The sequence below is a fragment of the Natator depressus genome, chromosome 6 (assembly GCF_965152275.1).
Source record: "Natator depressus isolate rNatDep1 chromosome 6, rNatDep2.hap1, whole genome shotgun sequence".
Taxonomy (NCBI): domain Eukaryota; kingdom Metazoa; phylum Chordata; order Testudines; family Cheloniidae; genus Natator; species Natator depressus.
The window spans coordinates 107,521,627-107,537,005 of NC_134239.1; the positions used below are offsets into that span (position 1 = coordinate 107,521,627).

The 15,379-nt window shown below is 46.9% G+C and overlaps 1 protein-coding gene and 1 non-coding gene across 2 annotated transcripts; one reads left to right on the plus strand and one right to left on the minus strand.

Moving 5' to 3' along the window:
• Positions 1–3,311: 3,311 nt before the first annotated feature.
• On the plus strand, positions 3,312–14,448 carry LOC141990188 (extracellular tyrosine-protein kinase PKDCC-like). The gene is made up of 7 exons (XM_074957166.1): positions 3,312–3,842; positions 4,868–4,990; positions 8,032–8,303; positions 9,522–9,601; positions 9,704–9,808; positions 11,541–11,717; positions 13,802–14,448. Exons 1-7 carry the CDS (start codon positions 3,312–3,314, stop codon positions 13,912–13,914), a joined length of 1,401 nt encoding a protein of 466 aa, XP_074813267.1. The 3' UTR covers positions 13,915–14,448.
• On the minus strand, positions 7,613–7,686 carry TRNAI-AAU (transfer RNA isoleucine (anticodon AAU)). Its single transcript has one exon. It is a non-coding gene; the product is annotated as a tRNA-Ile (tRNA).
• Positions 14,449–15,379: the final 931 nt, after the last annotated feature.

The window sequence follows — 15,379 nt, forward strand, 5'->3', positions numbered from 1 at the left end:
CATTCTCCTTGAGTTTTCTTCCTGTTCTTTTTCTCAGCGCTGCTCCTGCGCTCTCTCCTCTCTCTGGTGTTGGAACTGCTGCTGCACTGACTCATCCTGATCCACCTGTGGTGGCTTTTCCCTCTCCAGCTCCTCATGCCACTGTCCTTCACTCTCCTTCTCCTCTCTTAATCCCAAACATACTCTCCTCTCCGTAAGGCTGCAGCTCTAAAGTTGAGTGTGCCACACAGTCAGGACTCTTGGGTTCTGGCTCCAGCTCTCCCACTGACTTGGTAGCTAGCCTGGGAACCAGGGTTAATCAGTCTGCCTGGCTAGCTGTGCCTTATTTTATAAAAAACTTGATTCTGAATCTTTCCAAACAGATTTTATTGGACCAAATCAGAGCTAAATGCCTTGTCCCCTTTCCAGTCCTCAGGAGGCTAAACTGTTGCAAGACACAGGCAGGGAAGAAGAGACCGAGATGCCACCAATGCCCGGAGGCCCATCCAGTGTGTGGCAAGGAATTGATTAGGTGGAGTGTGTCCAGATGATCCCTGCTCTATGCTGCAGAGGAAGTCACTGTGGAATCTGTTGGGCTTTGCTGATGAGGTTTTTAATCTTTGGGCCAATCTACACTACAAATTTACATCCCCACAGCTGCACTGCAGGCCATTTGGTGACCAGGCTCTAAGCTGATGGGAGAGAGATCTTCCGTCGGCTTAATAACTCCATCTCCTGCTGACATAGTGCTGTGTACATGGAGGGTTATGGTCGGTATAACTATGATGTAGTGTAAATCAAGCTTTTTTCTCTTCCCTATTCACTCCTCCTCTCTTCCTTTCACCTTCCATTTTATCCCCATGTTTCAATGTTCCCTCATCCTTCTTTTGTCTCCCTATTTAGCTAATTCCCTGCCAGCAAAACTCCACTCAAAGAATTAAAGAACAAGCATACCTGTCATGGCGCTTCATGATGTATTCAGACCATCCTCCTGCTTTCATGTTAATCCTACAAGTTTGTTACAGCTCTGGAACAAAACTCTTTACTAACTTCCTTAATGTATGAGTATGCCCTTAAAATGACATTGTTTAGAGGGCAAATTGTCTTAATAATATTTAAGACACATAGTGTTATGTTTTCATTAAAAAACGGTTAAAAATCATCCAGTTGGGTCACTGTAGATACATACTCAGGATTTCTATTTTACATTATATCACTGAACAGTTTCCAGAAGCTAAAACAGGCTTTTAGATCAGTCATTTGTAAATGCAAGTTCAATTTTTAAATCTGTGTTTATGTTTTGAAGCTTTACATCTTAAGTAACTTGAACTGAAGTGTGTTTTCATTTGTGCTGGAGAAATATCAAATGCATTGTATAAACAGATTACAATATTTAAGACTTTATTTCTTATTACTGAAGTAACTTAATAGGAAAAGAAAACACATTGCCATTGGAAAAAGGTGATAACATTTTTCTACTGGAAATACACTTTCAGGTGTCTTAGATCTGATAGGAAATCCATGTTGGTCAATCTATTCTAATATTTTCTTTCCAGTTATCACTTTAAAAGCTTTTTATCTTGCCTTTTTTTTAAGCTAGTGCAAAATGAATTTGTTCTCTAATTTGTTAGTTATTCCACATTTTAGAAGAATGTTTGAGGGGAAACCCAACTACTTTAGACTTCATAACTTTTTAATGAGAAATGAGATATACAAATTAAGAGTACATATATTTGCTTGCTTATAATTTTCCAGAAGGTAATAGAAATGAAAATAAAAAAGTATGTGAGTGTTTGAGGGTGATTGGTTTGATATTGTAAGGACAATGATATTGAGCAAACATTCTGCATGAATTTTATTTACCAATTGAAGTTTTTAGTTCTTTTATTAAGGCTCCAAAACTAATTTCTAAGTTATTATCCGCCAAAAAACCTAGACTTTTCAGGTGTTTAAGTAGCCCCTGGAATCACGGTTAAATTTGCCCCCCCCCAAATCTGAAATGACACCCCTGCAGAGCTGGCATCTGCTTTTCATTCCCTTGCTGGGCCAGGCAAGGGGGTGGGAATGTGAAGCACTCCTTTATGTGAATAGGGATGTCTCTTTTATCCTCCTCAGAGATCCTGATGAAACTTTCATGGAGATACTCTGCAATCCTCTCCCAAAGGCTTCTAGGGATGGCAGCCTTATTTCTTCCTCCGCGATAGGGCACATTCTCATGCCACTCTGCGATGAATTCAGCTGGCACCATCGCAGCAAACAAGTAGTGGGATAGAGGCCTGAGCAACTTTAGGATGCCCTGAGAGTTAAGGCTCTTGACTACCACTAACTTGTCTAAGGAGACAAGGTGGGTGAGGTAATATCTTTTATTGGACTGACTTCTGTTGGTGAGAAACAAGAAGTTGGTCCAATAAAAGATATTACCTCACCCACCTTGTCTATTTAATATACTGGGGCCCACAGACCTACAGCAACACTGCATACTGACTTCTCTAGTCATTTACGTCCACTGAAATACTGGGGTGCTGTGACCAGTCACAGTCAGACCCACTATGTTTTCTCCATGCTGTGGCTACGAATTACTGAAAGCAGTGTAGTTAAAGCCAGAGGACCAAATTCACACCTAGTGTAATTCTCCTTTAACTGCAGTGCCATAGATTTGGCTCAGAACCTAAGTACCCCATTACTGTAGTATCTGAGCACCCCACAGTCTTTGATGTGTTTATCCTCACAACAGCCTGCAAGGTAGGGAAGTGCTATTAGCCTCATTTTACAAAGAGACTCACTTAGAAGGTATGCAGGCACCTAACTCACATTGATTTCAATCCGTTAGATGCCTGAATACCTGGGGCCTCCTGAGTCTAGCAAGCTAATCAGAGGGACCATTCTTCCTCTCAGCTCCGCCGCCCAGAGCAGCCCAAGTCTAACGGGCCAAATTCAGCGGCGGTGACAGTGCAGTGAAATCAGGGCCGGATCTCCTCCTCCCTGTCTCCCAAACTCAGTTTGCGGGGAACTGAAAGGGCCGGTTTAAAACACTGGGGCGACTCCGCAGCAGGAACGCGGAGCTTCCCCGGGCCGGGTGAGAGGCGGGGTTGGCTGCAGACGCCCCACAGGCTCCGTGGGGCGGGCTGGGGGAGAGGGCAGCTGAGCGAAGGGGGAGCCGCTCCCAGGCGGGGTGGGCGGGAGCGGCCAGCTGCCCCCTAGGGAGCCGAGCCGGGGCTGGCCGCGGCGCGGCGCTCCTGGGACTGGCGGACACGCCCCCTGGGCTCGCCCAGTGCCCCGGCAGGCAGAGCCGGCGGGGCCGCTGGGGAGCTGCCGCGCTCGGGCCGTCCCGCATGCGGGCAGTCAGGGGCAAGGAGGGCGCCAGCCTCGCCCGGCCTGGGGGGGCGGCGCTGCTCGGCCTCCTGGCCGCCAGTGCCCTACTCGCCCTGGCCCTCCAGAGCTGCCCGGGCGCTGGCCCCTGCTGGGGGGCGAACGGGACGCGGGGCTGCCCCCGGCCTGCCAGGCGGCCTCCCCCGGCTCTGCTGGACGAGCTGAGCCGGCGGCAGCGGGACCTGCGGCGCTTGGCCACCTCTGCCGGGCCCCCGGAGCGGGGGCTGAGCCGCGGCGGCCGCCTGGGCTGCGGGGACCTGAGCCGCGTAACCGGGCTGGGCGTCGTGGGCTCCGGCTTCACCAAGCTGGTGCAGCGAGCGGCGCTGCCGGGGGCCGGAGCCATCGCCCTCAAGTCGGTGCACCGGGCCGGCGGCGACGTGAGCCGCTGCGTGCAGCGCTACGGGCACCCCGCCGGCTGCCGCAGGCTGGCCAGCTACAAGCTGCTCAAGGAGGTGACCCTGCTGCAGCGCCTCGACCACCCCGGCGTCGTCAAGGCAGGTAGAGGGACGGGGGAGGAGGGGGACACGGCGCTTCTGACCCCCCGCTGCTTGAATGCCGCGCGGCTGCCCCACTCGCCCACCTCTGCCGCTCCCAGCGCCCCGCGGCTACTGACCCCCCCGGCCCGGCCACCTGTGGGGGACCCCGGGCAACTGCTGCGGCAGCGCCCGTTTGGGGGAGACTGTAGCGGGGCGAGTGCCCGACCTCCTTGGCTCACAGCCACGGCACACAGACACAGGCAGCTACGCCCTGCATTAGCCAGGTGTCCTCACGGACTGTCCCCGCTGTGCTACACCGCCCGGTACTTCTGTGCGTCCGGAGATGGGCGAAGGAAGGAGATCCCGGTCTTCCGAATAAAGCCAATCTGATGGGGTTGGTTAGAGATGGGAACGGGGTGGGGGTGGGGGCTTGTTTACTACAGACCCTCTTGCAAGGAAGCGCCCAGAGCCAAGTGCTTTGTAGAAAGCGAGTTCTTCAAATTCACATCCTGTAAACTAATCAGGGTCTCTTTCTGGGCTTGATGCCCGCTAATGATGCCATTAGCTGGGGGGAATCACACAAGGCAGTTCACGCTGCTTTCTCGCTCAGCGAAACAACTGCTGTTGGTCGGGACAGCAAATAGAACTATGCATCAATAGGATGGTATCACATTGCATTTGGAGAAGTGGTTTTTTTTACCCAGCAAAGCTTATGCCCAAATAAATCTGTTAATCTTTAACAGGGGAGGGGACTCCTTGTTGTTTTTGTGGCTACAGATTAACACAGCTACCCCCTGATACTTGTGACGGTATCAGTGACTTCTAAACAGAGAGCAATTGAATTGTATTATCTATAGTACTACCGTATTTACACAGTGTCTGCCTGCTTTAAACAGAGTATAGGAGACGGAATGCCTTTTACTGTACTTGAATCCATATTCCCCAGAGGCCAAGCTGATCTGTCAATATTTATTCAGCCTTTTCCCTTGACATTTGTACTTGAGTATACATCAGTATAACAATCTCTCCTTTTCTCTCTACAGTTGCATGGTCAGTGCTATGATAATAGCTTAGATCCTGAAATAAGGGTCACAGCTATGCTGGAGCTGGGATCCCCTCTGGAGATGATTCAGCTTCTGCAGACTCCCTGGGAGGAGAGATTTAAAGTAAGAAAACAAAACAAAGGCAGTTTTATCAGTAGCTTTTAGGTCTCAAACTGAGTAAATGCAAAGAGCCCATGATGAGTGCTGGGGCTCACAGGATTGTCGTGCTGACTTTCTGTATGCTCCTAGAAATCTTCTTAAAATAATCTTGTTTTCACTCCTCTTAAATTACAGTAAATAATAGCCCCAGTCAGAGAGCAGGAGCTCCACTATTACTAGCTATTCCTTTATTTCCCCCTCCGAAGCAATGTTACAACAGACCTAAAATTACAAAGTCTAAAGAATCCTGCCTAGAGATAGTATTGTGTTTGTCTGACTGGATGTCTGGTTCCTTCTGTTCTGCACGCCTTTGCAGAGAGGTCTATTTATTTTTATAGGGAGGCCCATTATTGCAGTGGCATTATGTTCCAGTGGATGGGGCAAGGGACAGGGACTGGTTCTGTTCCAGGCTCTTCCACTCACTGACCTCCTATGTGACCTCGGGCAAGTTACTTTACCCCTCTGTGCTTCTGTCTTTTCTCTTATCCTTTTTCTGTTTCTTATCCTTTTTGTAGATCGGGGTGGGCAAACTTTGTGGCCCAAGGGCCACATCTGGGTATGGAAATTGTATGGCAGGCCAGGAATTCTCATGAAATTGGGGATTGGGGTGCAGGAGGGGGTGAGGGCTCCAGCTGGGGGTGCAGGCTTTTGGGTGGGGCCAGAAATGAGGAGCTCAGGGTGCAGGAGGGGGATCTGGGCTGGGGCAGGGGGTTGGGGTGCAGGTGGTGGGGGGGGTGAAGGCTCTGGCTGGGGGTGCAGGCTCTGGGGTGCAGGAGGGTGGGACTGAGGGGTTTGGAGAGTGGGAGGGGGATCAGGGCTGGGGCAGGGGGTCAGGGCACTGGAGGGGGTCAGGACTGCCTGCCAATGGGAGCTGCGGGGCGGCGCTTGGGGCAGGGGCAGTGTGTGGATCCCCTGTTCTGCCCCATGCGTAGAAGCCGGAGGGGGGACAGGCTGCTGCTTCCGGGAGCCGCGCAGAGCCATGGCACATGTGGAGCGGGGCAAGCCCCGGACCCCGCTCCCCGGCAGGAGCTCGAGGGCCGGATTTAAACATCTGAAGAGCCGGATGTGACCCCCGGGCCATAGTTTGCCCACCCCTGGTCTAGATTATAAGCTCTTCAGGGGACCATCTCTTACAGTGTGTTTGTCCAGTAGGGCTCTGATCTTGTTTGGGGCCTCTTGGTACTGTTATCATACAAATAATAATAAATTGATGTCTCAGTCCGGTAGGTGAGAGGCCAAGTGAGGCTCTTTAGCTCTCCATTAGCATAAATTACGTATGACATGGAAGTTATTTTTATTATTTGTATTACGGTAATGCCCTCAGAGGTCTTGGTCAGGGCCTCACTGTAATGGCTGCTGCTTATTTGCTTTACTGGAGAGAGGATGATGTTGAAGTTAAAGGAAGAACTACACTGCAATCAGTGAGAAATTCTTTGGTTAAAAAACCCACAAACCATAAAACCCCCAAAAGCATGTGATCCACAAGGCTGAATGTGGCTACCACAGTCATAGCCACCGACAGACTAAGACATCCAAAACTCAGCATAGGGGCTTCATGGCAGGCTCCAGTGGAAGGAAAGGGCTCCCACACCCCTGCCCCAGCCCGGATCCCCCTCCAGCACCCCAAACTCCTCATTCCCGGCCCCACCCCAGAGCCTGCACACCCAGGCAGAGCCCTCACCCCCTCCTGCACCCCTGCCCCAGCATGGATCCCCCTCCTGCACCCCAAACCCCTCATTCCTGGCTCCACCCCAGAGCCCACACCCTCAGCTGACACCCTCACCTGCTCCCACACCCCAATCCCCTGCCCCAGCTCAGTGAAAATGAGCGAGCGAGTGAGTGAGGGTGGGGGAGAGTGAGCGACAGAGGGAGGGGGGACGGAGTGAGTGGGGGACGGAGCCTTGGAGAAGGGGTGGGGCAGGGGCCTCGGAGCAGCGGTGGGGTAGGGGGCGGGGCAAGGGTGTTCAGTTTTGTGCAGTTAAAAAGTTGGCAACCCTACCTGCACCCCGTCCAAACCTGAATGACTACACCATAATTAAACAGCCCCTAAGCCCAAGTCAGCTGGCATGGGCCAGCCGTGGGTTTTTAATTGCAGTGTAGATATACCATTAATGAACAAAACATTTAGTACAATAGTTTTACATAGGGAGTGCTGTTCCAGAACAGATAATTGGACCATCTGCGCCTATATCCTGACTCTGGCAGTGGTTTATACTGATGGTCCCTGCCTGCTTTTATCCCATGATGCACCACACTAGGCACTGATCCTGTAAGCTGTTCTGAGTGAACCAACCCCTGAACTCATGTCAACTGAAGTACATGGGCTTCCATGTGGGTGCAGGAGTCCAAGTGCATGGAACAGTTGCAGGATCAGGGGTTAATTGTGTAATCATAGAATCATAGAATATCAGGGTTGGAAGGGACCTCAGGAGGTCATCTAGTCCAACCCCCTGCTCAAAGCAGGACCAATCCCCAATTTTGGCCCAGATCCCAAAATGGCCCCCTCAAGGATTGAACTCACAACCCTGGGTTTAGCAGGCCAATGCTCAAACCGCTGAGCTATCCCTCCCCCAAAATTTTGAACTGTGGCCCGTACGGGGATCGAACCCGCGACCTTGGCGTTATTAGCACCACGCTCTAACCAACTGAGCTAACCGGCCACTTCTTAAATGCTGTACCAGGGTGGAAAACACCTTCCTGATCCCAGCTGGCAATCTACATATGGCCTGAAGCATGAAAGCTGATATTGTATCCCTTGTAGCTAGTGATGTAACTGTAAAGGTTTCTTTTTGTGCGTATGCATATTTAACAAACATTGCTAAACTGCTTATGACAGTAAAATCCTCTGGCAATATTGACAATACAGCTTGTAACATACACATAATTTCCTCTTAATTACTGTACATTTCTTGTCTTTAATTTCACTGAATGCCTTTCCCCTTCTTCCAGTTTAATAGCTTTTTTTGGACTATGTTTCCCATGCGTATTCATCTCCTCTTTCTCAGATTTGCCTGAGTCTAGTGAAACTGCTGTTTTACCTGGCACATTCCCCTCTGGGTTCAATAGTCCTCTTGGATTTCCAGCCAAGGCAGTTTGTTATGGTGGATGGAAACTTAAAAGTGACAGACATGGACGATGCCAGCACTGAGGAACTGTCATGCAAGGAAGATAATGACTGCACACTAGACTTCCCTGCAAAAAGCTTCATTCTCAAATGTACGGCAGCTGGGAAATGTGATGGACTAAATGAAAAGAAGAATCTTTTTAATGCATACCGGTATGTGCAATTATATAGAAAAATTTGGCAGATTTGATCATAATTTGCACAATACCATATAGTGAGCAGTATCCTGTACTTATTCTGTGTAGCATACAGAGAGAGAGAGATTTATTAAGAATCTCTTTGTAGCAAATATTATTTTCCTTGTTAGCTAAGAATTGAAAACAGCGTAGTCATTGGCTAGTAAGAATGCAGACACCCCTCCTGCACTGCCTCCCTCTATGATCACCAATAAACCTGCCCAAAAAACTTTCCACAGTGAACTTATTGTTTCCCAGAGGTCTCACGACAGCCTTGGAGATGGCAATCCTCTAACCATCCACAGCAGAGGCCCTGCAAGCTTCCCCACCAATGTGCCTCAGCTTGGTGGTACTGCAGGTGGAGTTTCCTCTGTATGAGAACAGTATAGTTTAGTCTCTTTGTCCCTTTTAACTCATTGCCTCTCGCTTGAGATGGGCAACAAAGGAGCGAAGAAGAAATAGAGATGGACATCTATTGGGAATTGAACTGAGACTGTCAAGTCACTTCACGTAGGCCACCAATCAGTCATCAAAAGACAGCGACTTCCTCTCTCCATTGATCTGGGCTAGACTTGAACAGCTGACCTGGAGGTGAAAGTCTTGATCGCCCATTATTAATGTTCAGGGGTTTAAGAGGGAGACACTGTTATTGAGGGATCCTAATTTCACCCTAAAAGAAAATCATAGTCTTGCAATAATTACCCATCCCTTTTAGAGCAGCAGCTTTGTGGAGGGACTGGATGGTTCAAGGAATTAATAATGAGCTACCCTATCTTTCAGTTAATAATGGGCTGCCAAGCCTTGATAGCACAAGGCCTTCTGGTTGCCCTAGGTGAGAGAGCATACATGTCCTTTGTAGATTGGAAAGTCACTGCTTAAAGGTGAGCAAGGCAATATACATAGAAGCCTTTCAGGGGAATTTAGTGAAAGCTTCATTGCTTGAATCCTTTAAATTAGACTGAATAAAGCACTTGGCAGCACTATATGCCACAGGGACCAAGCTTTAAGAGGGACTGGCAACATGATCTATGAGAAGCCAGTTATGGTGCTCCAGCACCACAGTATTGGGCATTGTGTAACAACCTGAATAGAACGGAATCGTCCTCCTGAGATGGAAAGTGACAATTTAGAGAGGAGTAACTGTTGACATATTGAGACCTCTCACTTCTAACAAGCCTGTGGGATTTTTTTGCAGGTATTTTTTCACGTATCTTTTGCCACACACTGCACCTTCTGCTTTGCGGCCCCTTCTGGGTGATATTCTGAATGGAACAGGTACGAGCTAATGTTTAGATCCCATTGTCTTTTATGAGAAAACATTCTAAATGATATTTTATCAGGTTAATTACTTCTGTCATATTTTTCTTTTTAATGTAGGTGATTTACGATATGGAATAAATGAAACCCTAGGAGCTTTTGAAAAAGTTTTACATTTGTACAAGTCTGGGCTATATCTACAGAACAGGCTTCCTCTTTTAAAAGGTACACGGCTTCAGAGTCTTTAGATAATAGTTCAATGACTGCAGTGCAATCGGACTGTAAGAATCTTGTGGTTCCCAAATATGGCCAAATTCTGATCTCAGTTATGCTCATGCAGCCCCAGTGGATGCACGTGAGGGCAGAATTTGGCACACTTAGGCCTAGTCTGCACTAGAAAAGGTTTACCAGTAAAACTATACAGGTATAGCTATACAGTCAAGCCCTCCTAAAGTAGATGCTGTCACACCAGAAAAAAAGGTGAAATAAGCCATACCAGCTAAAACATTTTTATGCCGGTATAACTGCATCTGCACTGGTGTTTTTTAAAATAGAAGTATCACCGAAACAATAAAGAATCACCCAAAATCACTCCCTAGTTGATATTGCTATACCAGCAAACGTTTCTAGTGTGGAGCTGGCCTTAGTATCTTTGTTTCTTTCTCTTTGGTGCAATCTTTGCTGTTTTTTCATGAGAGTTGCATGTGATTGCTTGTACTACATTGTACGTACCTTGCAGAACAATCTGGCGTGTGTGTGTGTGTGTGTGTGTGTGTGTGTGTGTGTGTGTGTGTGCACATGCGTGCGTGCTGCTTTAAGTACTCTACTTTACTCACAGTCCTTTCAGCATGTGCATCAGTTTGTGTTTCAAGTGAATATATGTCCTGTTAATATCTTAAGTGGCCCTCCAGCTTTTTACTTCTGTGGACCAGTTGGTAAGAAAGATCCTCAGATGGCCTCCACTCTCTTTACCCACGGAGCCCTGTGATACTTTTATTTTTCTCCAGTTTCATTGTGCAACCTATCTGCTGCTTTGAGTCATTGGTGGACCATGGATCATAGTCTGGGGCTTTGTTCATCTGTACAAAAGAAGGGAACCCTTTCCATGGTGGAGAAAAGTGGCTAATCATTCTTCCTTATGAAAAAGTTCATTCCTTGCTGCTTTGAGCACAAAAGGTGTTGTGGCCCAAGATTTCCTAAGTGTTCCCATGCAGACTTGGGATGGGCATGAATTGCAATATCCGTGGAGTGCCAGATTTACATCGACTCTGGAAATGGCATGCTTGCAAGCAGAGCATGTGCAAAAATGTAGGTGCACTCTTACACAGATGGGCCTGCATTTCTAACAGTCGTATTTTCTAACGTCTCTCCCTCAATTTATCCATGAGTGTTCATTAGCAGTGTGCTAAAATTAGCACCTCTGTCCTATTTTACACCTCCACAAAGGGGCAGAAAGCTTAGCAGTGAGTGAGCGGTAGCCTTAAACATTGCCCGCTCTGTCATATCTGTCTGGGAGGCACTAGACAAATCTAATGGTTAAAGCAGTGGGGGTTAAGTTAAAATGTATGTGTTCTGTGCTTGGCTCCTCCACTGGCTCAGTCTGAGCAGGCTACTGTAACTTCTCTATTTGAGCATAAGCTTTCGTGAGCTACAGCTCACTTCATCGTTGCATCCGATGAAGTGAGCTGTAGCTCACGAAAGCTTATGCTCAAATAAATTGGTTAGTCTCTAAGGTGCCACAAGTACTCCTTTTCTTTTTGCGAATACAGACTAACACGGCTGCTACTCTGAAACCTGTAACTTCTCTCTGTCTTATTTGAATGAAGGATGTCACGCAAGGGCAAAGTATTAACTTTATGATGTAACCGTAACATACTGCAGGGTATCTTCCTTTTGGATTATATTAAGTTTCCTAAAGGCTGCTTCCCTATCTACTAGTTTTTATTCTGTTTCTCAGACTACATCACCCTAAAGGGATTCCGAACCATGGAAATGCAGGACTATAAATGCTGGCCCTCCTACAGCCATCTGGGATGTTTGCTCTCCATTCATAATGCAGAGGAAGCTGCAGCAATCTGTAACTCTCAACCACAGTGCCAAAGTTTTATTGTCACTCAACAGAGAACATGGACAGGTGAGATGATGACTTTATTTTATCGAAAATCCCAGTAAAGATCTTTCAGTACAGATGGCCAGAGCTAGTTGTAAGTTGCTGGGACGTATGACAGAAAGCGTGCAGGAAGGAAGTCAAAAAGGTTCCCTTTAGATCCTGTGTTTAAAAAAGCATGATATTCCACTTAGGAACTGGTATCATGTCCCACTGCATAAAGCTGCTGTTCTGTTTGATTTAATAGAAGCCACACCATGCTGGGTTCTGATCTGGTTAGATTTCACAAGCCGTATAGGGTCTGGCCTGATCAGTACTGAGATAAGAGGTTGCTCTGCCATGAAAAATTCAGAGTGCTTAGGAAGTGGTGTGGGTGATTCAGGAGGTGGCTCTGTTCTCCAGGTCAGTACTGTGCCAGTGCCCAGGCATGGTGCTAGGTGGCACAGTTATCTTGGAAGAACCATCTCAAAGTATTGTCTAGGAGAGACAGTGTGGCCTAGTGACTAGAGCACTGGACTGGGACTCAGAAGATTTGGGGTCTATTCCCAGTTCTGCTGCTAACCTACTGAGCAAGTCACTTCCTGGTCTGTGCCTCAGTTTCCCCATCTGTATAATGGGGATAATGATACTGCCCCTCTTTGAGATTTATGGAGGAAAAACACTATATAGAAACGTAATATAAGATAGGAAGCTACCTTTTGTGGTCATTAAAGATACCATATATCTTGCAAGAATAATGGGAGATTTTAGTGTCTGTGTCCATGTTTGGTTAATTGCATTCTTCCTCAGTGAATTCCATCAGCATCTTCAACAGGATGTGATAATTTTCTTCACTTCCTCTGCTACAGTTTTGCATGGTGTTGGTATGCACTTTTAAATAGTTGCTATGATCCACCCCAGAGATAGCTGCACTTCAGTAGTGGGTGAGGCAATTGCTGTGGTATGTACTGTTTGTAAAAAGCTTTTGGGTCCTTTGAGGTGAAAGAAGATATATATAAAAGTAGGCGGTTACTATCATTATACTCAAAAGAACCATAGTTTACAATAGTTTTGCTCCTTTTTATATCAAAATAAAGCCCCAGACCAATGAGTTTCACAAACATCCCTGTAATTAGCTCTGATTACAGCCTTTCATTGAAGCCAGCTTGTATGGTTTTAGAATTACACTGTAAATCCCCTCATTTAACTGACACTTCAGCAAGTCTAAGCTATTACTTATAATGTGAATACTGAATAAGGTATATGAACATTAAACAGGCATTGTTACCATGGTGCTTATGATCATGTATCTTGTCTGCTGACATGATACATGGCTGCCCTTTGGTGTTTTGTATTAAAAAAAATATTTAAATCGTACTCTATACGTTTGTATGAAAATTGTACACGGATAACTTTATCGTATAAGAGAGTATTCATGTGCTGACAAAACAATATGTCTGGCCTCTGTGCACAGAGCCAGTTTCACAGTAGCAATGGTTTTTGCATGGGTATTGTATTCTGCATCTCTTCTAGGTTTTATAATGTAACAGATGTTCGTCACATGCTTCGTGTGCTATTAGAAGGAGCTCAGCTACTATGGTGATGAGCACGATATAAACACCTATACAGAATGGAATAGAACATCCTCCCTGGGTTGCTGCATTCTGTTTCTGCAACAGGCTGACCTGTATCAAGGCCATTTCTGTCGTCTCTTTTTATTCTCCTATGTTTTTTCTTCCTCACATTTTGTAATAAGTCTTTGTTTCTGAGTGGCCAAAAAGGACAGTTCTGTTACTTGTGGCCTGATTTTTCGGACATGCTGAGGGCCCAGATCTTGCATTCACATTAACTGGAGCTGCTGGTGTTTGGCGGTAACTTGTTAATGTAACTCTGTAATACAGATTGAGACATAAAGCCTGTGGAGCCTGATCCTGCATTTCTTGTGTACTCCTACTGAAATTGGTGAGGATCGTGGATGCACAGGGACTGTAGGAAGGATGCCTCAAATGCACATCGCTGGTGTAAAAGGAACCCGCTTAGAGAGTACTTTATATATAAATCTTTCTTGGAATCTAAAGAACCGAGATGACCCGTCTCCTCTGTTTAAACTTGCATTTTTATTTTCTTACCAGGACGCCCACTCGCCTCATTTCGAAGTTGCCTGACTGACTTAATACCAGACGTCAATGCGGTACTCTATATTAAACGATCTGCTCCCCGAGGGAAAGACTTTAAAAAACAGTGAGAGCTCACATAAAGCAATTTGGGGAGGAGTCATTGGGGAGAACATCATCTACCAAAAGGAACGATACTTTTTATTTTGCTTTAGGATGTGATCTCCATGCTATCTTGGACTGAGTAAAATGGTGCTGTCTTTTTGATCAAAGCAGAGATTATCCGTAGCCAAATGCTCTGCTCTACACAACCCCACCCGGTTCTTAACCTGTTCCCAGACTCTGCTATTCCCTGTAAACATTTGCAGTTTTGGTTCAAATGTTGTTGCAATTTTCAGAACCTCGTCTTGCTGCTTTCGGAACTTGTCAGCAAAGGAATAGAAATGGCCGTGAGGGACTTGGCTGTAGTAGTCCTAGTTAGTTCATCTGTCTTTGAAAATCTATGAATAATGCACCGCTGAAGAACACATAACTCCCCAAGGATGGGGCTGCCAAAAGGGATTTAGTAACATCATAAATGTAAAGAATCCATACATTAGTGATGAGGCCCAAGGTGCAGTGTTTGGATCCAGAGCCATGATTTTGGATCTGCCAATGGGGGTGGGAGGCAGGAGGTCAAGGTATGCAGTTCAGAATGCGGGGTTTGGGTTCAGTCCATTGTGCAGGGTAAGGGGGTAGGAGCATGGTTCAGAATGCAGGGTTTGGGTTCAACCCACTGGGGGGAGGAGGTATCCAGTTCAGATCCAGGGTTTTGGTTCAGCCCGTAACAGGGCAGGGGAGTAGGTGTGCAGTTCAAATCCAGATCCGATGTTTGGATGCAGAGTTTGGGTTTGATGTGTGCATTTGAAAACACCAGTTCCCTTGTATCAACCTTGAAGGTTGTCCAGTGTTACTTTCAATGAAAGAAATTCTGCTGAGCAAAATGTTCAAAATATTTGTCTGAAGTTCTATTCTGTATCCTAAAGAACTGCTATTCTCCTCTTGACAATGAGGTGAAGGGGGAGGGTGGTTTTATTGCTTTGATAAGATAATATATTGCATAGGCTCTCTGCACACAGTTCCTCTGAAAAGGCTTCAGGATTTCTATGCATTTTAAACTGCAATAAATGGAGACGTACCTAACATTGTGCCTGGACAGGAATGACTGGGAGTACTGCACTACCTGTTCTTTTTTCCGGACCATTTTTGTGGTCCAGTTCAGGAAAGCCAAGTCATAATGGGCCTTACCCCCCACCTGCAGAGGAACTTCCCTCAACTGAGAGCCCCAAGCACCGTGCATAGAGCGGGACCACGCAGGCTGTGTGCGCTATGGAGTAGACCTTCATGGTGGTTCTCTGCACTGCTGTGAAGAAGGTGAGTATGTTTTGGACATGACCAGGGATTTCATGCCATCTAATGGTGAGTGTACAGGGAGCAGTAAGACCATATTGGCTACTCAACCGCCATACTCTCATTACCCTGCAGTGGCCAGCTGTAGGCCACAAGGGGTATGGCTACACTGCAGTAAAACATCCAGGGTCGGCTGACGTCCGCTGA

What these genes read in the sequence shown, in the direction of transcription:
- LOC141990188 (XM_074957166.1), top strand. Translation starts at nt 3,312, where the DNA reads ATGCGGGCAGTCAGGGGCAAGGAGGGCGCCAGCCTCGCCCGGCCTGGG. An exon ending in AATCTTTTTAATGCATACCG is followed by an intron (nt 8,304 to 9,521) that starts GTATGTGCAATT and finishes ATTTTTTTGCAG; the next exon opens with GTATTTTTTCACGTATCTTT. An exon ending in TGATATTCTGAATGGAACAG is followed by an intron (nt 9,602 to 9,703) that starts GTACGAGCTAAT and finishes TTTTTAATGTAG; the next exon opens with GTGATTTACGATATGGAATA.